The sequence below is a fragment of the Protopterus annectens genome, chromosome 3.part1, assembly GCF_019279795.1.
Source record: "Protopterus annectens isolate FY-2018-M chromosome 3.part1, PAN1.0, whole genome shotgun sequence".
In the NCBI taxonomy this organism is placed as follows: domain Eukaryota; kingdom Metazoa; phylum Chordata; order Ceratodontiformes; family Protopteridae; genus Protopterus; species Protopterus annectens.
The window spans coordinates 124,111,456-124,127,705 of record NC_056732.1 but is presented as its reverse complement, the minus strand read 5'-3'; the positions used below and the strand labels follow the sequence as shown (position 1 = coordinate 124,127,705).

At 41.5% G+C, this 16,250-nt stretch overlaps 1 protein-coding gene across 1 annotated transcript in view; it reads left to right on the top strand.

Moving 5' to 3' along the window:
* Positions 1 to 16,250, top strand: part of TRIM71 (tripartite motif containing 71) — a 1,372,825-nt gene that overhangs the window by 1,141,521 nt on the left and 215,054 nt on the right. Inside the window, exon 3 of the mRNA XM_044066644.1 lies at positions 6,325 to 6,459. Coding sequence (XP_043922579.1) covers positions 6,325 to 6,459 — 135 coding nt within the window. The remainder of the gene's footprint in view (positions 1 to 6,324; positions 6,460 to 16,250) is intronic.

Sequence of the window (16,250 nt, the reverse complement as noted above, 5' to 3'; positions counted from 1 at the left end):
CATATTTTGCAATACTTAACTGAGATGCTTCACAAGGGCCTGTCTTTTTCCTCAATAAAAATGCCTCAGCCATTTTAGCTCATTATAACACAGAACCTCCCCTCTTCTCTGTTCCACTGCTCAAGCAGTTCCTCAGAGGGGCCACAAATTTAAGACCACCCAGGAGAGCTCCAACTCCAGCCTAGGACCTTAACTTTGTATCGGAGAAACTCACCCTTCCTCCTTTCAAGCCAGCTGCTACTCAGACTTAAAATTCCTTTTTTGGAAAACAGCTTCCCTTTTAGCCATCTCTTCAGCAAGAAGGGTATCTGAATTACAGGCCCTTATGGCAGTGGAGCCTTTCATCATCTTTCATGCGGACAGGGTGTCCCTCAGGACCAGTCCCTCTTTCATCCCAAAGGTGGTATCCAGTGTGGCCTTTAATCAGTCCATTAATTTGCCTACCTTCTTTCCTAATCCACAAAACAAAGGGGAACGGATACTGCACTCCTTAGATGATCACAGACAACTTAGTTTCTACTTGGACAGGTCTAAACCTCAAAAGAAATTTGAACAACTGCTGGTAGCAGGGGCAGAGGGGAAGGCTATTTCAAAGCGAACCATCTCCAAATGGATAGGCCATTGCATTCACTTCTGCTATAAGCACCATGGAAAGTCTATCTCACAGGGGATCAGATCCCACTCAACCAGGCTGCATCTACCTCTGCAGCCTTTCTCAGAGGCGTACCTACCAGGGATATCCTAGAAGCTGCTACCTGGAGTTCTGTACATAATTTCACCAAGCATCACCATTTGCCATTTTTTTCTAAATCCAGAGTTGGCTTTGCCACTGCAGTTTTGCAGGGCATTATAGCTGGTCCTAATGCTGTCTAAATTCCTCCTCCCATCCGTAGCTTTGGGAATCTACCCAAATGTAATGACTGCAACAGTGAAACACAAAAAACATAGTACAGTTGTGTACACTTACCATAAATATAGATGTTCAAGTGTTTTCACTGTTGCAGTCCTGGTTACCCTCCCTCCAGCCCCCTGACTTCGTTTGGCTATACCTCTTCTCTCCTTTTCAATGCTTAAAAGCTTTTTGGTGTATTTGCTTTTTTGTTTGAAGTATAACCTTGTATATTTATAGATTTAATTGCTTCCCATTAGGGGGGCACCTGACATCTGGGACAAGAAAAACTGATGTAATGACTTCGGCTGCATGTTTATGACTTCGGCTGCATGTTTTATACCCCTGATGACACAGAAGAAGAAACAGCAACCGATGTAGGACCCAAGACTTTGTTAATCATTCCGACTGAGGGCTACCTGCAAGCAGATAACCCAAATGCAATGAATGCAACAGTGTGAATACACTCGAACATCTACATTTATGGTAAGTGTGCACAACTGTACTTTCCAATGAGCCACCCAGGATTGAGGTGCTAGGGACGCTGTCCCATCCAGCAAGAATGAAGGCGAGATTGGACAACTTAACATAAAGAAGTTCTGTACTACCATAATGTTCCATGTTAGTTGTCCTTTATCTCGCCTTCCTTCTTGCGTCCCTCCCTCCCTCTTTCCCCCTTCCTCGAGGATTGAGAAGAGTTTTTTCAGTGGTTTCACTGGCTAACTTGTTTTGTTATTAGTTGCTTCCCAATTAAACCGTGACAATTTACTGTATATCCAGGTTTAATAAAATGGATTATCTTCTATGATTATGTCTAGTGTGAGCTATCTCAAATGAGATCTGGGTAGCTGATGCTGGGCATTCTGGGATAAGGGGTAGCCTCGAGCCAGTAAAGAGCTCTCGAGCTATAGAAAGTGGCTGAGTCAGAGCCGAGGATTGGCTCCGAACCCATGCAGCAAGAAGGAAGACGAGATGAAGGACAACTAACAAGGAATGTTATGGTAGGTACATAACTTCTTTTTTTCATCTCACTCTCTTCCTCCATAAAGTTTACATTCCTTCAGAGCAGAATAGCTTGGTAGACTACCTGATCAGATCCAGGGCAAACTGTCATGAGTGGATGTTGAACTGAGAGGTATTTACTTCAGATTATCTGTCAGTGGGGTACTTCTGAGACCGATCTTTTTGCCTACACTTTGAACAGCCAGCTCAGAATATTTTGCTCAGGGATTTCTAGCAAGGACATCTGGAGAATGGCTGCCTTCCCTTTCTTATGGAAAGGGAATTCATATATATCTCCCTCCCTTTCTTCTCATTCACAAGGTCTTGAAGATTCAGAAGGGCAGTCCCAAAATTCTTTTGGTGACACCCCCACTTTTTGGCCAATGCACCATTGGCTCTCCCCTCTCTTATACTTAACCATAGGCAGTCACCACATATCACTCCACAGTGCTCACACAGCATAGTGGCTCTCTAATTCATCCAAATCTGAAGACAGTCAGGCTTGAGGTGAGGATGATAGGCTTTTAATTGTAGGCATTTTTATTTTGAGGACATGCAACATGTAATAAAGGAGGCTGGAAAACCTGCAACTAGAAAGTCATATATTTCAAAATATAAAATATTTTATTTCTTTTTGGTACAAGAAAAGGAGGGCTGTATCCCTATTGAGAGGGATACTTTGTCCTCAAGACTGTGAGTTGCTCAGTTCTGGCTTGGTGTATATTTCTGTTAAAGTACCTTTGTCAGCCATTTCAGCTTGTCTACTGATGGATCCACCCAATTCTTCATGCTTTGAGCTCAAGCAGTTCTTTAAAGGTGTCTTGAACTTTACACAAAAATCTATTCCTCCTCCCTGGTACATGAATTACATTCTTGAGAAATTAACTTTACCATCTTTTGAACCTGCTTCTTCTGCATCCTTAAAATACTGTATATGGGAAACAGTTTTGGTAGCCTTAACATCTAAAAAAGAAATGTTCTGAGTTACAAGCCCTTATGTTACTTCCACCTCTTTTTGGTTTTCCATGACACGGGTGTGTCTTAGAACACTAAGCTGTCCTTTATGTGTAAGGGTTACTGAAATGTGTGTAGAAAAAATGCGTTCACCTTTCTGCATTTTTCCTAACCTTCAAAATAAGGGAGAAAATACTCCATTTGCTAAATGTGTATGAGCAACTAGAAGTTTACTTGGGCAAAACTAAAGAAATTTGAAAATCTGATTTCCTTCATTTGAGGGTAAAAAGCAAGATTTTCCAGTATCCAAGCAGAAAATTTTCAGATGGATTTCTCTTGCAATTTCCTTTTGTTCTTTCCATGGAAAATCCTTCTAAGGGCATATTAAAACCCATTCTATGAGGGTTATGGCTTCTTCAGATGCCCTTTTTTTTCAAAGTGATTGCCTCCAAATCTGTCTTAGAGACAGTTATTTAGTCTTCCATTCACACCTTCAACAAGCAATACAAAACTGATCCCTTCTGTAGAGCCCCAGGATAGGATTTGTCAAAACCATGCTTTAAGGGCTACTGGACCTGCCTGAGTATCCTTTGTAGCAAGCCTCAGTGTATATGTGGAGGAAGCTCTGTGGTTTTCATGCTAGTGTCTCTCTTAAATGCCAGCATATAGAACCTCTGCCTAGGTCTAAGGTTGGGTATATCGTGCATGAAGGAGGAGCATCTAAGCTTTGATATACTGGCAGAATGTGCCCTTTCTGACAGCATTAGTGAACCGTGAACTAGTTATTTTCAAAGTTCATTGTTTATAGTAAGTTTTCGTAGAACTGTACTGGCAAGTAATGATTGTGATTGTTGTGACATACTCTAGAGCAGTTCATGCTCTTTGGGTCCTTAACTGTTGTGTACCTCACCTAGTGTCTGCAACCATGTAAAACTGACAAGGCACTTTTATTTCATGTCTGTTTTTGCGATAGTGTACTGTCCTATTTTGCTCTGTATTTCACTGCTCACTTCATTACTGACTTTGAGTTCTTGAATGGTTAGAAACATTTTTCAGACAGTGGGCCTTTACTATTGACTCGTTTATACCTGTTTTATCATGCCACTCAGTTTTCATGGCATACTGAAGTGCTCATTAATGTACTGTTATAAGCACTTAACAGGAATCCAGTTCCCTTGTGGGTGAAGTGTGTTTCTTGTCATCCCCAGTTAGTTTACAGTCCGTACAGAAGAATGCGTTTACCCTACACTGTTGCACTTTTGTTTATCTCTGTCATGGCACCTCCTCCCTATGGTGGTGCAGTAGGTAGCATACTCATACCTCTCAGCTGCCCAGAGTCTTACAGATTGTCCTCATTTTTGCCTCATATTTGTGGTCTTTTCTTAATATAATTTGTGATTTTATGGCATTTCATTGTGGATTAAAGTAATTTAATAATGACTGACATTTGGGTGTCGGACTTCATCTCCTTCAAAAAATGCAATCTAATGCAAAACTTTGCAGTATGTAAGAGCAATATTTTAAAATGTCTCTAACCTGTAAAGCAGCGTTAACAGTGTAAACCAGAACTCAACAGTATAACCAAACACTGTTGGAAGATAGCAGGGAAACACACTTGAACTAATTAAAATAAAGTAAAATAACTTTAATCACGACACCTAAAGTAAAGGTTAAGCGCTTTCATTCACTTAACAGTAATCGTCATCAGAACAAGAGACTTCCCATCTACAGCTTATATAAATACCTCCCTTAATTTACTAATCAACAAATTAACTAACGTAATTACTATATTTTTCCTTAAAAGTATATATAAATTATATCTTTCCATAACTTTTAAATAACAGTTCATAACTTGAATTAGTAAACCATTACATATATCAAATAATACATAAAAATACTAAGCCATTTAAAATAATTACGTTTTCATTGAGTTAGGTTATATATTCATTATTATGCCTATCATTCTGAGTAATAGCATACCCCTTCCTAGATTTGTCCAGATTTCAAAGTTAAAATAATGTTAATTTGTGTCATGACTAAAGTTATTTTACTTTAATTAGTTTGAGTGCTGTTTCCCTGCAATCTTCCAACAGCATTTGGTTATATAGTTAAATTGTCTCTGAGTTTGGTCCTTTGCCCAGAATTCTTGCATTAACAGGTTGAGAGGTACAAACATACTTACCTTTAAATTTTATTCATGAATATCAGGTTGATTTTTCTATACCTGCATCACTTGCTTGGCTTCATGTTCCGTTACTGACACTGCAGTGCAGCTTAAGTAATTGCTGTGCTCCTTAAGTGTCATCTTTCATGTGAGTTGTTAAAACTGGCTGTCTGTCCATCTGTGGAGAGGTGGATGTTAAAGACCATGTATACTTATTAAAAAAAAAAATGGGGAAATTTCACAAGTATCTTAGCCACATTTCTTTTAGTTAGCACAGATACTACCTTAGGTCTCCTATAAATGAAAGGCCTCTTGAGATTTGCTTAACCAGCACTAAATAATACTAATTACTCCATCTTCTTCTTCTTCTTCTTTCGGCTTTTCCTGGTTAGGGGTCGCCACAGTGGATCACCTGTCTGCTCATGATTGGCAGTGGAGTTTTACCATGTCAAGTTGCCAGCCCGGCACCCGACCTTCCACAGAAGGCACACACATGCACGCACTCAAACCTAGGGCCAATTTAGAGTGTCCAGTCCACCTACAGCATGTCTTTGAGATGTGGGAGGAAACCGGAGCACCTGGAGGAAACCCACGCGACCACAGGGAGGACATGCAGACTCTGCACAGAAGGCACCCCAACCACGGATCAAACTGGAGAACCTCTTGCTGTGAGGCGGCAACGCTAACTGCTGCACCACCGTGGCCGCCCAATGCTAATTACTCCATAATAATGTGAATTCTTTTTGTTTACAGTTATATTTATGGCATCAGGAACAACCATTTAAGATGCACATTATTTGCCAAGCTTTAAATAAAAAGATGTAACATTAGGTGATGATGTATACAGGCTCACATCTCCCACAGAGTTAACACTTGAGTACCAATTGTCATTTCAGTTTTTTAAAAGTACCTGCATGGAAAATAGCTTGTATTTTTGGTTTTATTTGTGTGTGCTATTTTGACTAACCCGAAGAAACAATCCTCTTTTGGTAGTGGTGGTAAATTAATTCTACAACAGTGGATTATAAATAAGCTCACAATGATAAAGGATTTGAGACCTCTTAGTAGATAGAAGTGCATTGTAGAGACAAAGCTGCTTTAGAAATATTTTCTTAGAGATCTATCAGTAAATCTGATTTCTTAAAACCAGAATATTTCTGTGTTTGCATTTTGATGTTTGTAATTTACTGTAACTTTGTACAGTTGTGGTGCTAATACTTTTTTAAATAAAGGCAAGAAGGGGAGCTTGAAATGTCTGGTGTCAGGTGAAGCATATCAGTTCATTTAATTATATGTGCCCTGTGTCTCTTTACAGCTGAGTATTGAGCAAGCCCAAGCAGTGGCTGAGCAAGTGGAAATAAAGGCAAAAGCAGTACAGTCCGAGGTCAAAGCCGTTACGTCTAGGCACAAAAAGGCTTTGGAGGAGAGGGAATGTGAGCTGCTTTGGAAGGTAAGCAGGGGTCTTAGCTAGTTTTTGTTTAAAAGGGACTTTGATGAGTAGCTGAATAGTTCTTACTGCATGGGGAATTATTTACTGTTTTAAAATAATTGCATTTATTGGTTTTTTTTAATGTGCCGTCATTGCCGTCAAATTGTAATATGTAAATAAAAACTGTGTGTGTCTTTTTCTTTAGAGTTAATTTAATTTATAGTGATCGTTGTGGTAAACTTTGCTTTTACAACTGCAGGCAGAATCTATTATATAGTTATAGATGATACTGCCATATTGCTATGCTACAGAGCTTCCTTCTAAGCAGCGTTTTACAGAAAACTATTTTATCATCGGTGCTCTAGGAGGGTATATGTTCCATAAAAATTCTATTTCAGAGAAAAATGTTAAAATAGAATAGATTACCCCTCATTGTTTGTAGTGGTATATTTGTAAAGCATACCACAAGTCAGCAAAAGAGACTTAGGTTGAGCTTGTCTTGTCTGCACTTGTTGACCCTACGAAAGGGTTATTATATTTCAACTTGTATTTAGTGTGCTCTCTCTCTCTCTTCTCCAGTGTAGCTTTTTTGTCCCATGCTACATTTCTCCCATTTTAAAAGACGATTTTATAAGCTCACAATGAAAAAAAAACTTCCACTCCCAAGTTTTCCCGTTTTCAGATCTTGCCTTAGAACTGTGTGAAAAGAAATAGCCCCTGAGATGCGCAGTAGCCAGCACCACACAGTGCCTGCTACATTCCAGTATTGTATTACACCAGTAGGGACACATGATTGACATGAATTCACCTGCATGACATGATGGACAGATGTGCATCATCATCAATTGGTTGACGTGCACATCAGCCTTTTGATAGGCAGTATACGTGTCATCAATCCTTGAACTGTACTGTATCACGGTTACAGTACTGATTAAACAATCCATCATAACAGTTGTAAATTAAATTTATGTACTGGTGAAAATTAGAATGAATACAAAACTCTGCAGATGCATGTAAAGGAGTGCTATGTTGTATGCAGTATTATTAATTATACACAAAAAGAAAAAAAATTAAGCACAGAAGGCAGGTACAAATGCTGTGTAATTGAATCTGCAGTTTCTTACTTACACTTCAAGGTCTAATCAGGTACTTTGAAATCTGTAACCATTCGAAATGACAGGGCATGCTAGAGAGGGTCCTGAATTACAGAGGCTTGCTGAAAACAATGGACATAAGTATATTAAGTCCGAGATGGCCTTTTCTCTGAATATTTCCTTTTTTCAAGGTGTGGTGATCTCTGACTTGATATAAATAAGTTTGGACAGTGTGGGGGAATGTTGTCTCCCACATCAGAGGGTGCAGTCATGCTTGCCCTCTGCATAAAAGAAGTTTAAAGAAGGTCAGTGTTTGAGATTTGCTTTTCTCCTAGGGTTTCGGTCTTTTTTGGGGGGGGGATTGTTGGCGCTCAGCCGACATTTCCATAGGGTGCCTTTAAATCACTAAAATGTTTCTGGTTAGGTAGTAATTTATCCTTTTGTCCTCTGTGTTGTAAGATTTTCTGTGATTATATTGTACTTGCAAGTATGAAGCAAGACCAGAACACATTTATTTTGTTTGGGGTGGGTTATGGTGGCATCACAAAAGTAAAAGCTACGTATATAGCTTGCAAATAAATCATTATTTACTACAGTCTGCTCCATTTAAATGCATATTGGATAAAAGCATAATCCTGCTAAATCCTTAGAGTCCGTTCAGTCCTGTTGTTAGTTAAAGCATATCAGATAATTACATACTTTGTTTTAATGCATAGCTGTCTCAAATCCCCAATAGTTCACTGCCATATTAATTACTCCGCATAACTGCATAGTCCAGTGTGGCTGCGTGCTGTTAACAGTGGGGTATTCACATGTATGTACTGTGTCATTATGTGATCATTAAGTGAGCAGGAAGTCTCTTGGTTATCTAAGGGATACTGTATGCTTTTGCTTAATAAGTAAGAGTTATCTAAGGATATTACAAGAATGTCAAAGAAGCTTCTTAAAAAGGCTATTACTTCAGTTGAGTGGGTCGACATTATTAAAAGACTTGATAATCGAGAAAGTCAGACTTCTATTGCAATGTCGTTGGGTGTGTACCAAAGCGTGATTTCAAGAATTCTGAAAAACATAGAAGAAATCTTTAGAGTGGCAAACAAATACCAACCCTAATTGCAAATGCAAGAGGTTGGGTAAAGTTGGAGATGTCGAGGATGCCTTGATGTCCTTCTTTTCCAGTGTTGCAGTATTCTAGTGGGTTTACCCTTCATCAGCTTGTCCAGCCAGGTTTCGAAAGCTTTTCCAGTCCCTCTTGGTGTATCGGACATCTGACATGGGGGCAGGTACATGGGCCGTAAAGGTGACGTCTGTATGTACCAGCCCTCAGAACTTTTCAGCCACCAGCTGTACGACAGGTGCTCCTGCTACTCACAGACATTGGATCTGTTTCGCATTAAAGATTTATACTTCTGCAACCCTAGCTTTTAGGGCAACAAATTACCAGTCTCACATGGCCAAGTATTCTCTGGCTGTTCTAGACAAAGCCACCAAAGAGCTTAATGACATTCCTGACTGTGCTGCTAAAGCATCCTTGTCTTCCTTACTCGGGCTTGTCTCACAAGTGAACATGCACTCCCTTAGGTGCGCATATGATGCAGCTGAAGCCTCAGCAAGATCAGCTGCAACACCATCTGTACTAAGAAGCTGTTCCTGTCTACGTCTGTAGCCACTCCCTGATGACTTCAGAGCCAAGCTCCTGGATTCCCCCTTGGACCATTCAGCCCTCTTTGGTGCTAAGGTGGCTGATCTTCTCAAGTCTCTCTAGCAGAAAGGGTAAGAGCTTCAAGACCTCCAACACCTCCTTGTCTCTCCAGTCCCAAAGTTCCAGAGGAACTTCCCAACTAAGACAAAATTTATAAGAAAGGCATCAAGGCCTTTAGTCCCCCCCCCCCCCCCAGGTCTAGAAGGCCTCCCATGAAAAAAACTGCCCAACCAAGGACTTCTCAGGCCTCTGGCCAGAGGCATTCCTTTCCAGACAGGGCAGGCAGTGTCTGACTGCCTGCCACCTTTCCTCCCACCACCTCCTACCAACACCCCCTTGTCCACCCGTCTCTCTCACGGTCTCCCTGCCTGGTCCCTAGTAACAACCGATGCAGAAATACTAAGTCTCTGATATTCAGGCCGACTGAGGGCTACCTGCAGGCAGATAACCCAAGTGTGATGACTGCAGCAGTGAATACACTCGAACATCTACATTTATGGTAAGTGTACACAAATCTACACCGGGACTTAACCTGCTACTGCAAGTCACAATAGAATCAGCCCCCCCCCCTCTTGCCCGAGGAAAGGTTTCTACTCAAGAATCTTTCTGGTGCCCAGAAAGGAAGGACCTTAGAGGCCCATCCTAGATCTTTCCTGCCTCAACCTCTTCTTAAAGGTTCCCTCCTTCAGGATGCTCACCTTTCCCACTCTCTTTCCCCTCATTCTCCCTCAGGCCTTCATGGTAACCCTGGACATAAAGGAGGCCTATCTTCACATCCCCATAAAGCCTACCACCAGGAAATATCTCTGATTCCTAGCAGGGTCTTCTCACTTTCAGTTCTGTGCATTGCCTTTTGAGCTCTCCACCTCCCCAAGGGTATTCACAAAGTGCCTAGCCCCAGTCCTTGCCTATTGGAGGACAAGGGGAATACAAATATTCCCATACCTAGATGACCTGTTCATTCAAACAGCGGACAGACAGACCCTCCTTGTTCACACCAAGGACCTCCTCCTGCTGCAGTCTCTAGGGTTCCTGATAAATTACCCAAAGTCCCAACTCCACCCTACACAGGACATTGTCTTCCTGGGATGCAGAATCAGGACAGACATCAGCATGGCCTCCCTCCCGGAGGAAAAAGTGGTGTCCCTCTCCCATCACTTTCAATCTGCCCTCTATTCATCAGCCCTGACTGTGAGAGAATTTCTAAAACTTCTGAGGTACATGTCAGCTACTATCCCCATGTTGCCCCTAGCAAGGTTACACATGACAAAATTTCAATGGTACCTGTGCTCAGTGTGGACCCAGCATTCACATCCTATAGAGTTCAGGGTTCCACTCCTTGCCTGTCTTCACCAAGAATTAAAATGGTGGCTGGAACCTTGCCGATTGGATGGGAGATAGGAAATTCACCCCAGGGATCACGTCAGTCACCCTTCTAGACAGGGGTCCAGGGAAATAAATATTGTGGAAAGAAATAGCCAGGGAATTGTTATGGCTAGGCTTGTATAGGCCCTAGGGCCAATAGCCTAGTACCAACCTATGAACCTCAGAATCCGGGCCTGCCCCTGCAAATGGCCACCCCTTCCCAGATCATGCACACAGATGCAACAGACCTGGGTTGGGGGGCAACTCTGGGTCCAAGAACAGTGCAGGGTTTGAGGGCAGACAGACACAAACAAATGCACATCATTATCAGGGAAATGACACCAATACTCCTCACCCTGCAGGCCTTCCAACCTTACCTCCAGCAGGGCCTCCTAAAAATCTTCAAAGACACCACAGTGATGTGGTACCTAAACAAGCAAGGGTGGACAAAGTCCAACCTCCTATGCAGACTAGCTCTACAGGTATGGATCTGGCGATCTTTCAGGGGGATCCCCCTCCAGGCAGCCTACATCCCGTCCCAGCATAACTCTCAGGCCGATTCACTAAGCAGAACCATATCAGATAACCACGAGGGGATCCTCTCAAGAGAGGTATTCCTAGATCTGGTCCACAAGTTGGGTATTCCTCAGATAGACCTGTTCATTTCCTCCATAAACAGGCAACTCCAGAGCTACTGCTCCTGAACTCACGACCTGAAGGCATTGTAAACAGACGCCTTCTCAATGTCATGGAAGGGGAAGTTTCTGTATGCCTTCCCCCCCTCCCTCTGATCCAGAGGGTCCTACTGAAAATTCAGCAGGACTCACCAAAAATCTTGCTGGTGACTCTCTGTTGGCCAAGGCAGCACTGGTTCCCTCTACTTCTTCATCTGTCCAAGGGCAATCACCACAAGTTACCCCCCTCAGTGGACCTAATCACACAGCACAAGGGGACACAGATACACCCACAGTGGTGGTCTCTGAACCTCTCCCTGTGGTGGATAGGATTCTGATTCCCTTCAGACACCTGTACAATGAGGACGTGCTTTCAGTCCTGCAGGAGGCCAGGAAAACCCAACACAAGAAAATCTTCTCCCTCCAAATGGAAAAGGTTTTCCTTCTGATGACATAAAAGACAGATGGAGCCGCTGGACAGCGACTTGCCTCTGATTCTGTCCTACCTGTGTGAACTCCTGAAATTGCCATAGACTTCTTTAAAAGCACACCTGTCTGCCATTTCTGCCTGCCTGCCTACGGACCCTCCGCTGGCATCCAGATTACCAGCCAAACTCTTCCTGAAGGGGGTTCTGCACCTAAGACTTCCCAGGAAACCATTCCCTCCTCCCTGGGATCTTAATTATGTGCTAGAAAAACTCATTTTCCCACCCTTTGAACCAGCTGACAAGGCCACCTTAAAGTTTTGCACGTGGAAAACAGTTCTGCTAGTAGCTTTGACATCAGCCAGGAGGGTCTCAGAGCTTCAAGCCCTTATGGCTACTCCGCCCTTCCTGGTTTTCCATATGGACAGGATCACCCTAAGGATAAACCCTTCCTTGACTCCCAGGGTGGTCAACGACATTTCCTTAAATCAGGCTGTCCATTTGCCTACCTTTTTCCCAAACCCACAGAGAGATAGTGAGAGAGTCCTTCATTCCCTGGATGTCCATAGACAACTCAGATTCTATTTGCATAAAACTAAACCTTTTTGCATATCAGACCAACTGTTTGTATCCTTCCACCCCAGGGCTCTGGGGAAAGCGGTGGGCAAACAGACCATTTCAGCCTGGATTGCCAAGGCTATCTCCTTTTGTTACACACAACATGGGAAGACACTTTCAGGCAATATCAGGGCCCACTCCACAAGAGCTATGGCCTCTTCTGGGGCATTTTTCAAAAACCTGAACACTAACTCCATTCTGGAAGCAGCCACTTGGTCCTCTGTGCACACCTTCACCAGACACTACAAACTAGACCATATTTCCAGAGCCAGGGCATGTTTTGCCAGTGCTATCCTGCATGGATTCCTGGAGTCCTTTACCCAGCCACCCCACAACCTTTAGTGAGCTTTGGTATTCACCCACTAGTACAATACTGCAACATTGGAATAGAAGGACATAGGAAAGTTTTGTAAAAACTTACCATAACCTTAGATGTCCTTCTCTTCCATGTTGCAGTATTCCTTTCCTCCCACCACCCCCCTTCTTAACTTTGCACTTGCTCTCCCTGGCTCAGGAACAGGCTCCGTCTGGGGCTTTATTTAGGTTCTGAGGGCTAGTGCGTACAGACGTCACCTTTTTGGGCCACATACCTGCCTCCACGTCAGACATCCGATGCACCAAGAGGGACTGGAAAAGCTTTGGAAACTTGGCAGACAAGCTGATCGGAAGAAGGGTACACCCACTAATAGAATACCGCAACATGGAAGAGAAGGGCTTCTATGGTTATGGTAAGTTTTTAAACAACTTCCTTTGCAGTGGTTTGCACAAGCCAGAAGTCAAAAAATTCCCATTAGTGGTCCATTGTTAATGGAAGAGGCCGACCAACTAGCCCAAAAGCATAGGGGCTGAGGATTTCAAACCTGCGTCTGGTTGGTTAGAGAGATGGAAGGAATGCCACAACATTGTGTTCAAAAAACAGCATGGTGTAAAACAAGACACAGATGATTTTGGAGTTGAGCGATGGGTGGCAGATGTTTTTTCAGACATCATGGAAGAGTGCAATCCACAGGACATTTTCAGTGCTGATGAAACGAGGTTATATTGCCGAGCTATACCGCATGGTACATTGTCAGTGTTGAGGCTGCTGGGTCAAAGGCTGTGAAAGATCAAATGATCTTACTTTTAGCTTGTAATGTGGATGGTAGTGAGAAGTTTGAACCTCTTGTGATCGGGAAAAGCAAAATCTCAAGGTGTTTCCAGAGCGTAAAGAAGTTACCAGTCACTTACAAAGCAAACAAGAATTCCTGGATGACTGGTAAATTATGGAAAGAATGACTTCTTAAAATTGATAGCTCAATGAGAAGTAAAAGAAAGAAAATCTCGTTACTGTGTGACAACTGTGCTGCGCATACAGATGATGTAAAGTTGACAAATGTAAAACTTCAGTTCCTGCCACCAAACACCACATCCCTTATTCAACCAGTGGATCGGGGGCATTATCGCTTGCTTCAAGAAGCACTGTCACTCACTGGTCCTGCGGCACATTGTAGATATCATAAACAGTATGCCCAAATCACAGAAAACAGCAGTGAGTTTGCCAAGAAGCTGTCTGTGCTCGATTCTTTACACATACAGAGAGAAGCATGGAATAAAATTTCCCAATCTGTGATAGCCAACTGCTACAAGAAGGCTAGTTTTGCTGTACTGAGCCCAGATGACATCACAGACAGTAGTGACAATATCAAGATCAGTAAGAGAACTTTTGCACCCCTTTGGGCGTGACGGTGGACGATTTCAAGCAGTATGTTGAAATTGATGAAGAATTTGAAACAGAAGAAATGGCTGCTGATTCTGAATTTGTCCCAGAACAGTGTGCTGCTGGCAGTTGAAAAAAAGAGGAAAATGGTGATGATGAGGAGGATGTTTCATTGCTCTAGTACACTTCCATGACATTATTCAGTCTTTGTACTTACTGTGCAGATTCATGAAACAAAAAGGATGTGAGATGTTTTCCACTTTTTATGAACTGAAGGGCATTGTATTTCATCTGAAGCAGCAAACAGCTGTTTAGACATCAATAACAATTTTTTTCTCTAAACCATGAGGGACTGTATTAAAACTACTGTAAGTGTTTTATACAGTACATTTTTCTGTGAAGTTTCTGAAATGTATCCCTGTGCACATTGCCTTACTAGCATGATAAAACAAATAAGCACATTGTAAATGTACAGAATAAAATCTGTTTTAGATGGAAGGCGTACCATACTGATTTTTAAGCTAGACACATCAGAAAGTACACAGCCTGAATGTTAAGTACAATGAAGCTATAATAAAGTGAATAAAGTGAATACATGAATAAGTGGTACTGAATTAAGCCTGTGTCAATTAGAAAAATGATACTATAATGCCAGTTTGCAAAGAGGCTTTATCTCCTGCATCTACAGTACATACAGTAGCTGTAATTAAACCTGTTAATGAAAGACTTCCTGCTCATATAACAACTGTAAACATTCATTTTTCTATAAAGCTTCTGAAATCTATCACAATACTTGTTTTTTTTTTTTTTTGTGATTGTACTGTGTATCTGGCATTAATACATGTAACTCATAGCAGCTTCACTTATAAGCATATTCTGCTTAAATGCATTAACTAACCTCGGTCCCGAGGCTATGCATTTAAGCAGAGAAGACTGCGTTATAAATATATTTAGGAACATTTTGTAAAGGGTTGCTAAAAACTGTCGAACATCAGGGATTTAGGGGGAGCAACAGCCCCCCCCCCTTATCTGCATCTACACACAATCCTGTAATCCTTTTTATATTATTATACTGGAATTGCTTACATGTATTTGAGCATATTATAATGTATTGTACTCTTATGTGAATCATCCGAAGATGAGCCAGTCAACTTGGCCACACGCTCTTTACTCTGTTTTGTACGCAGTGCCAAACCTGTGTAGATTTGTGCAGGGTTTGCAGCTTTGCCCCTATGTTGTTGTATTATCTCATCTGCTAAAAATGCTTTCTACCTGAATTTAATTGATTCCCTTAAGACACTTGATTTTTGAATTTTCTTGTGTATCTTTTCGTTTGTGGACTGTGGAGCTGCTAAATTCCATTAATTTCTCTTCATACTGCTTCAGATACACAACTTGTATTTTAAGTTTATATTTGCCTTAAGCAAAGGAGGAAGGGAGTTCCATTTTGAGATACAGTTGGAATACAGTGAGTCTACTGCTGTATTGTTGGATTTAGTTATTTTATTTATTTATTTATTGACATTTGGTGAACGGGAAAGTCCGACTGGGTCAGAAACCCATTTTCAGCGGAGGCCTGGAGAGAAAAGCTCCACAGTACAAAGTTTAAACAGTAGAAGTTTAATCAATACAAACATCAATACTTAATGTGCATTGTTAAACATAGATTCATTTACAAAATTGGCAAAAAGAAATATACAATCAAAAACATTTGTACCAACAGTAAGAAATTAACTTTTAATATGTTTAATGAAGTAAATATGGTGTTTGTTGACAAAACAGTTTAGAGAGAGAGCTTAATTTCTGAGCTATCGAATAAGTTTCAAAAATAGAAAGTTTTTAAGTGGAAGGGGTTAAAAAGTAGCATGAGAACATCAAGCATTAGTAGTAAGTAAATTTGGGGATAGGAAGTGAGTACAGAGATGAAGGGGAGATAGTGTAAAACGTTTCTTAAGGCTGTATTGAGGGGAGTTGATAGTATGGATATGGCTAGAAATAGATAAGTGTGGCAAAGTGCAAGTGTGGAAATTATTGATTATGATAAAGTGAGAAGAAAGTTAGACAAAAGAGGAGCTGAAGATATAATGGAGGATGGAAATACTAATTGTAAGCTTAAAAATAAAGCTCAGATAGTGGGCTTAACAGTAGATTTTATTTACTAGGATACAGATTAATGTAATAGAGGCATAGGCCTGGGAGGCAAGGAAAATGGGTATGGCTATTAAGTGAAATTGGTAT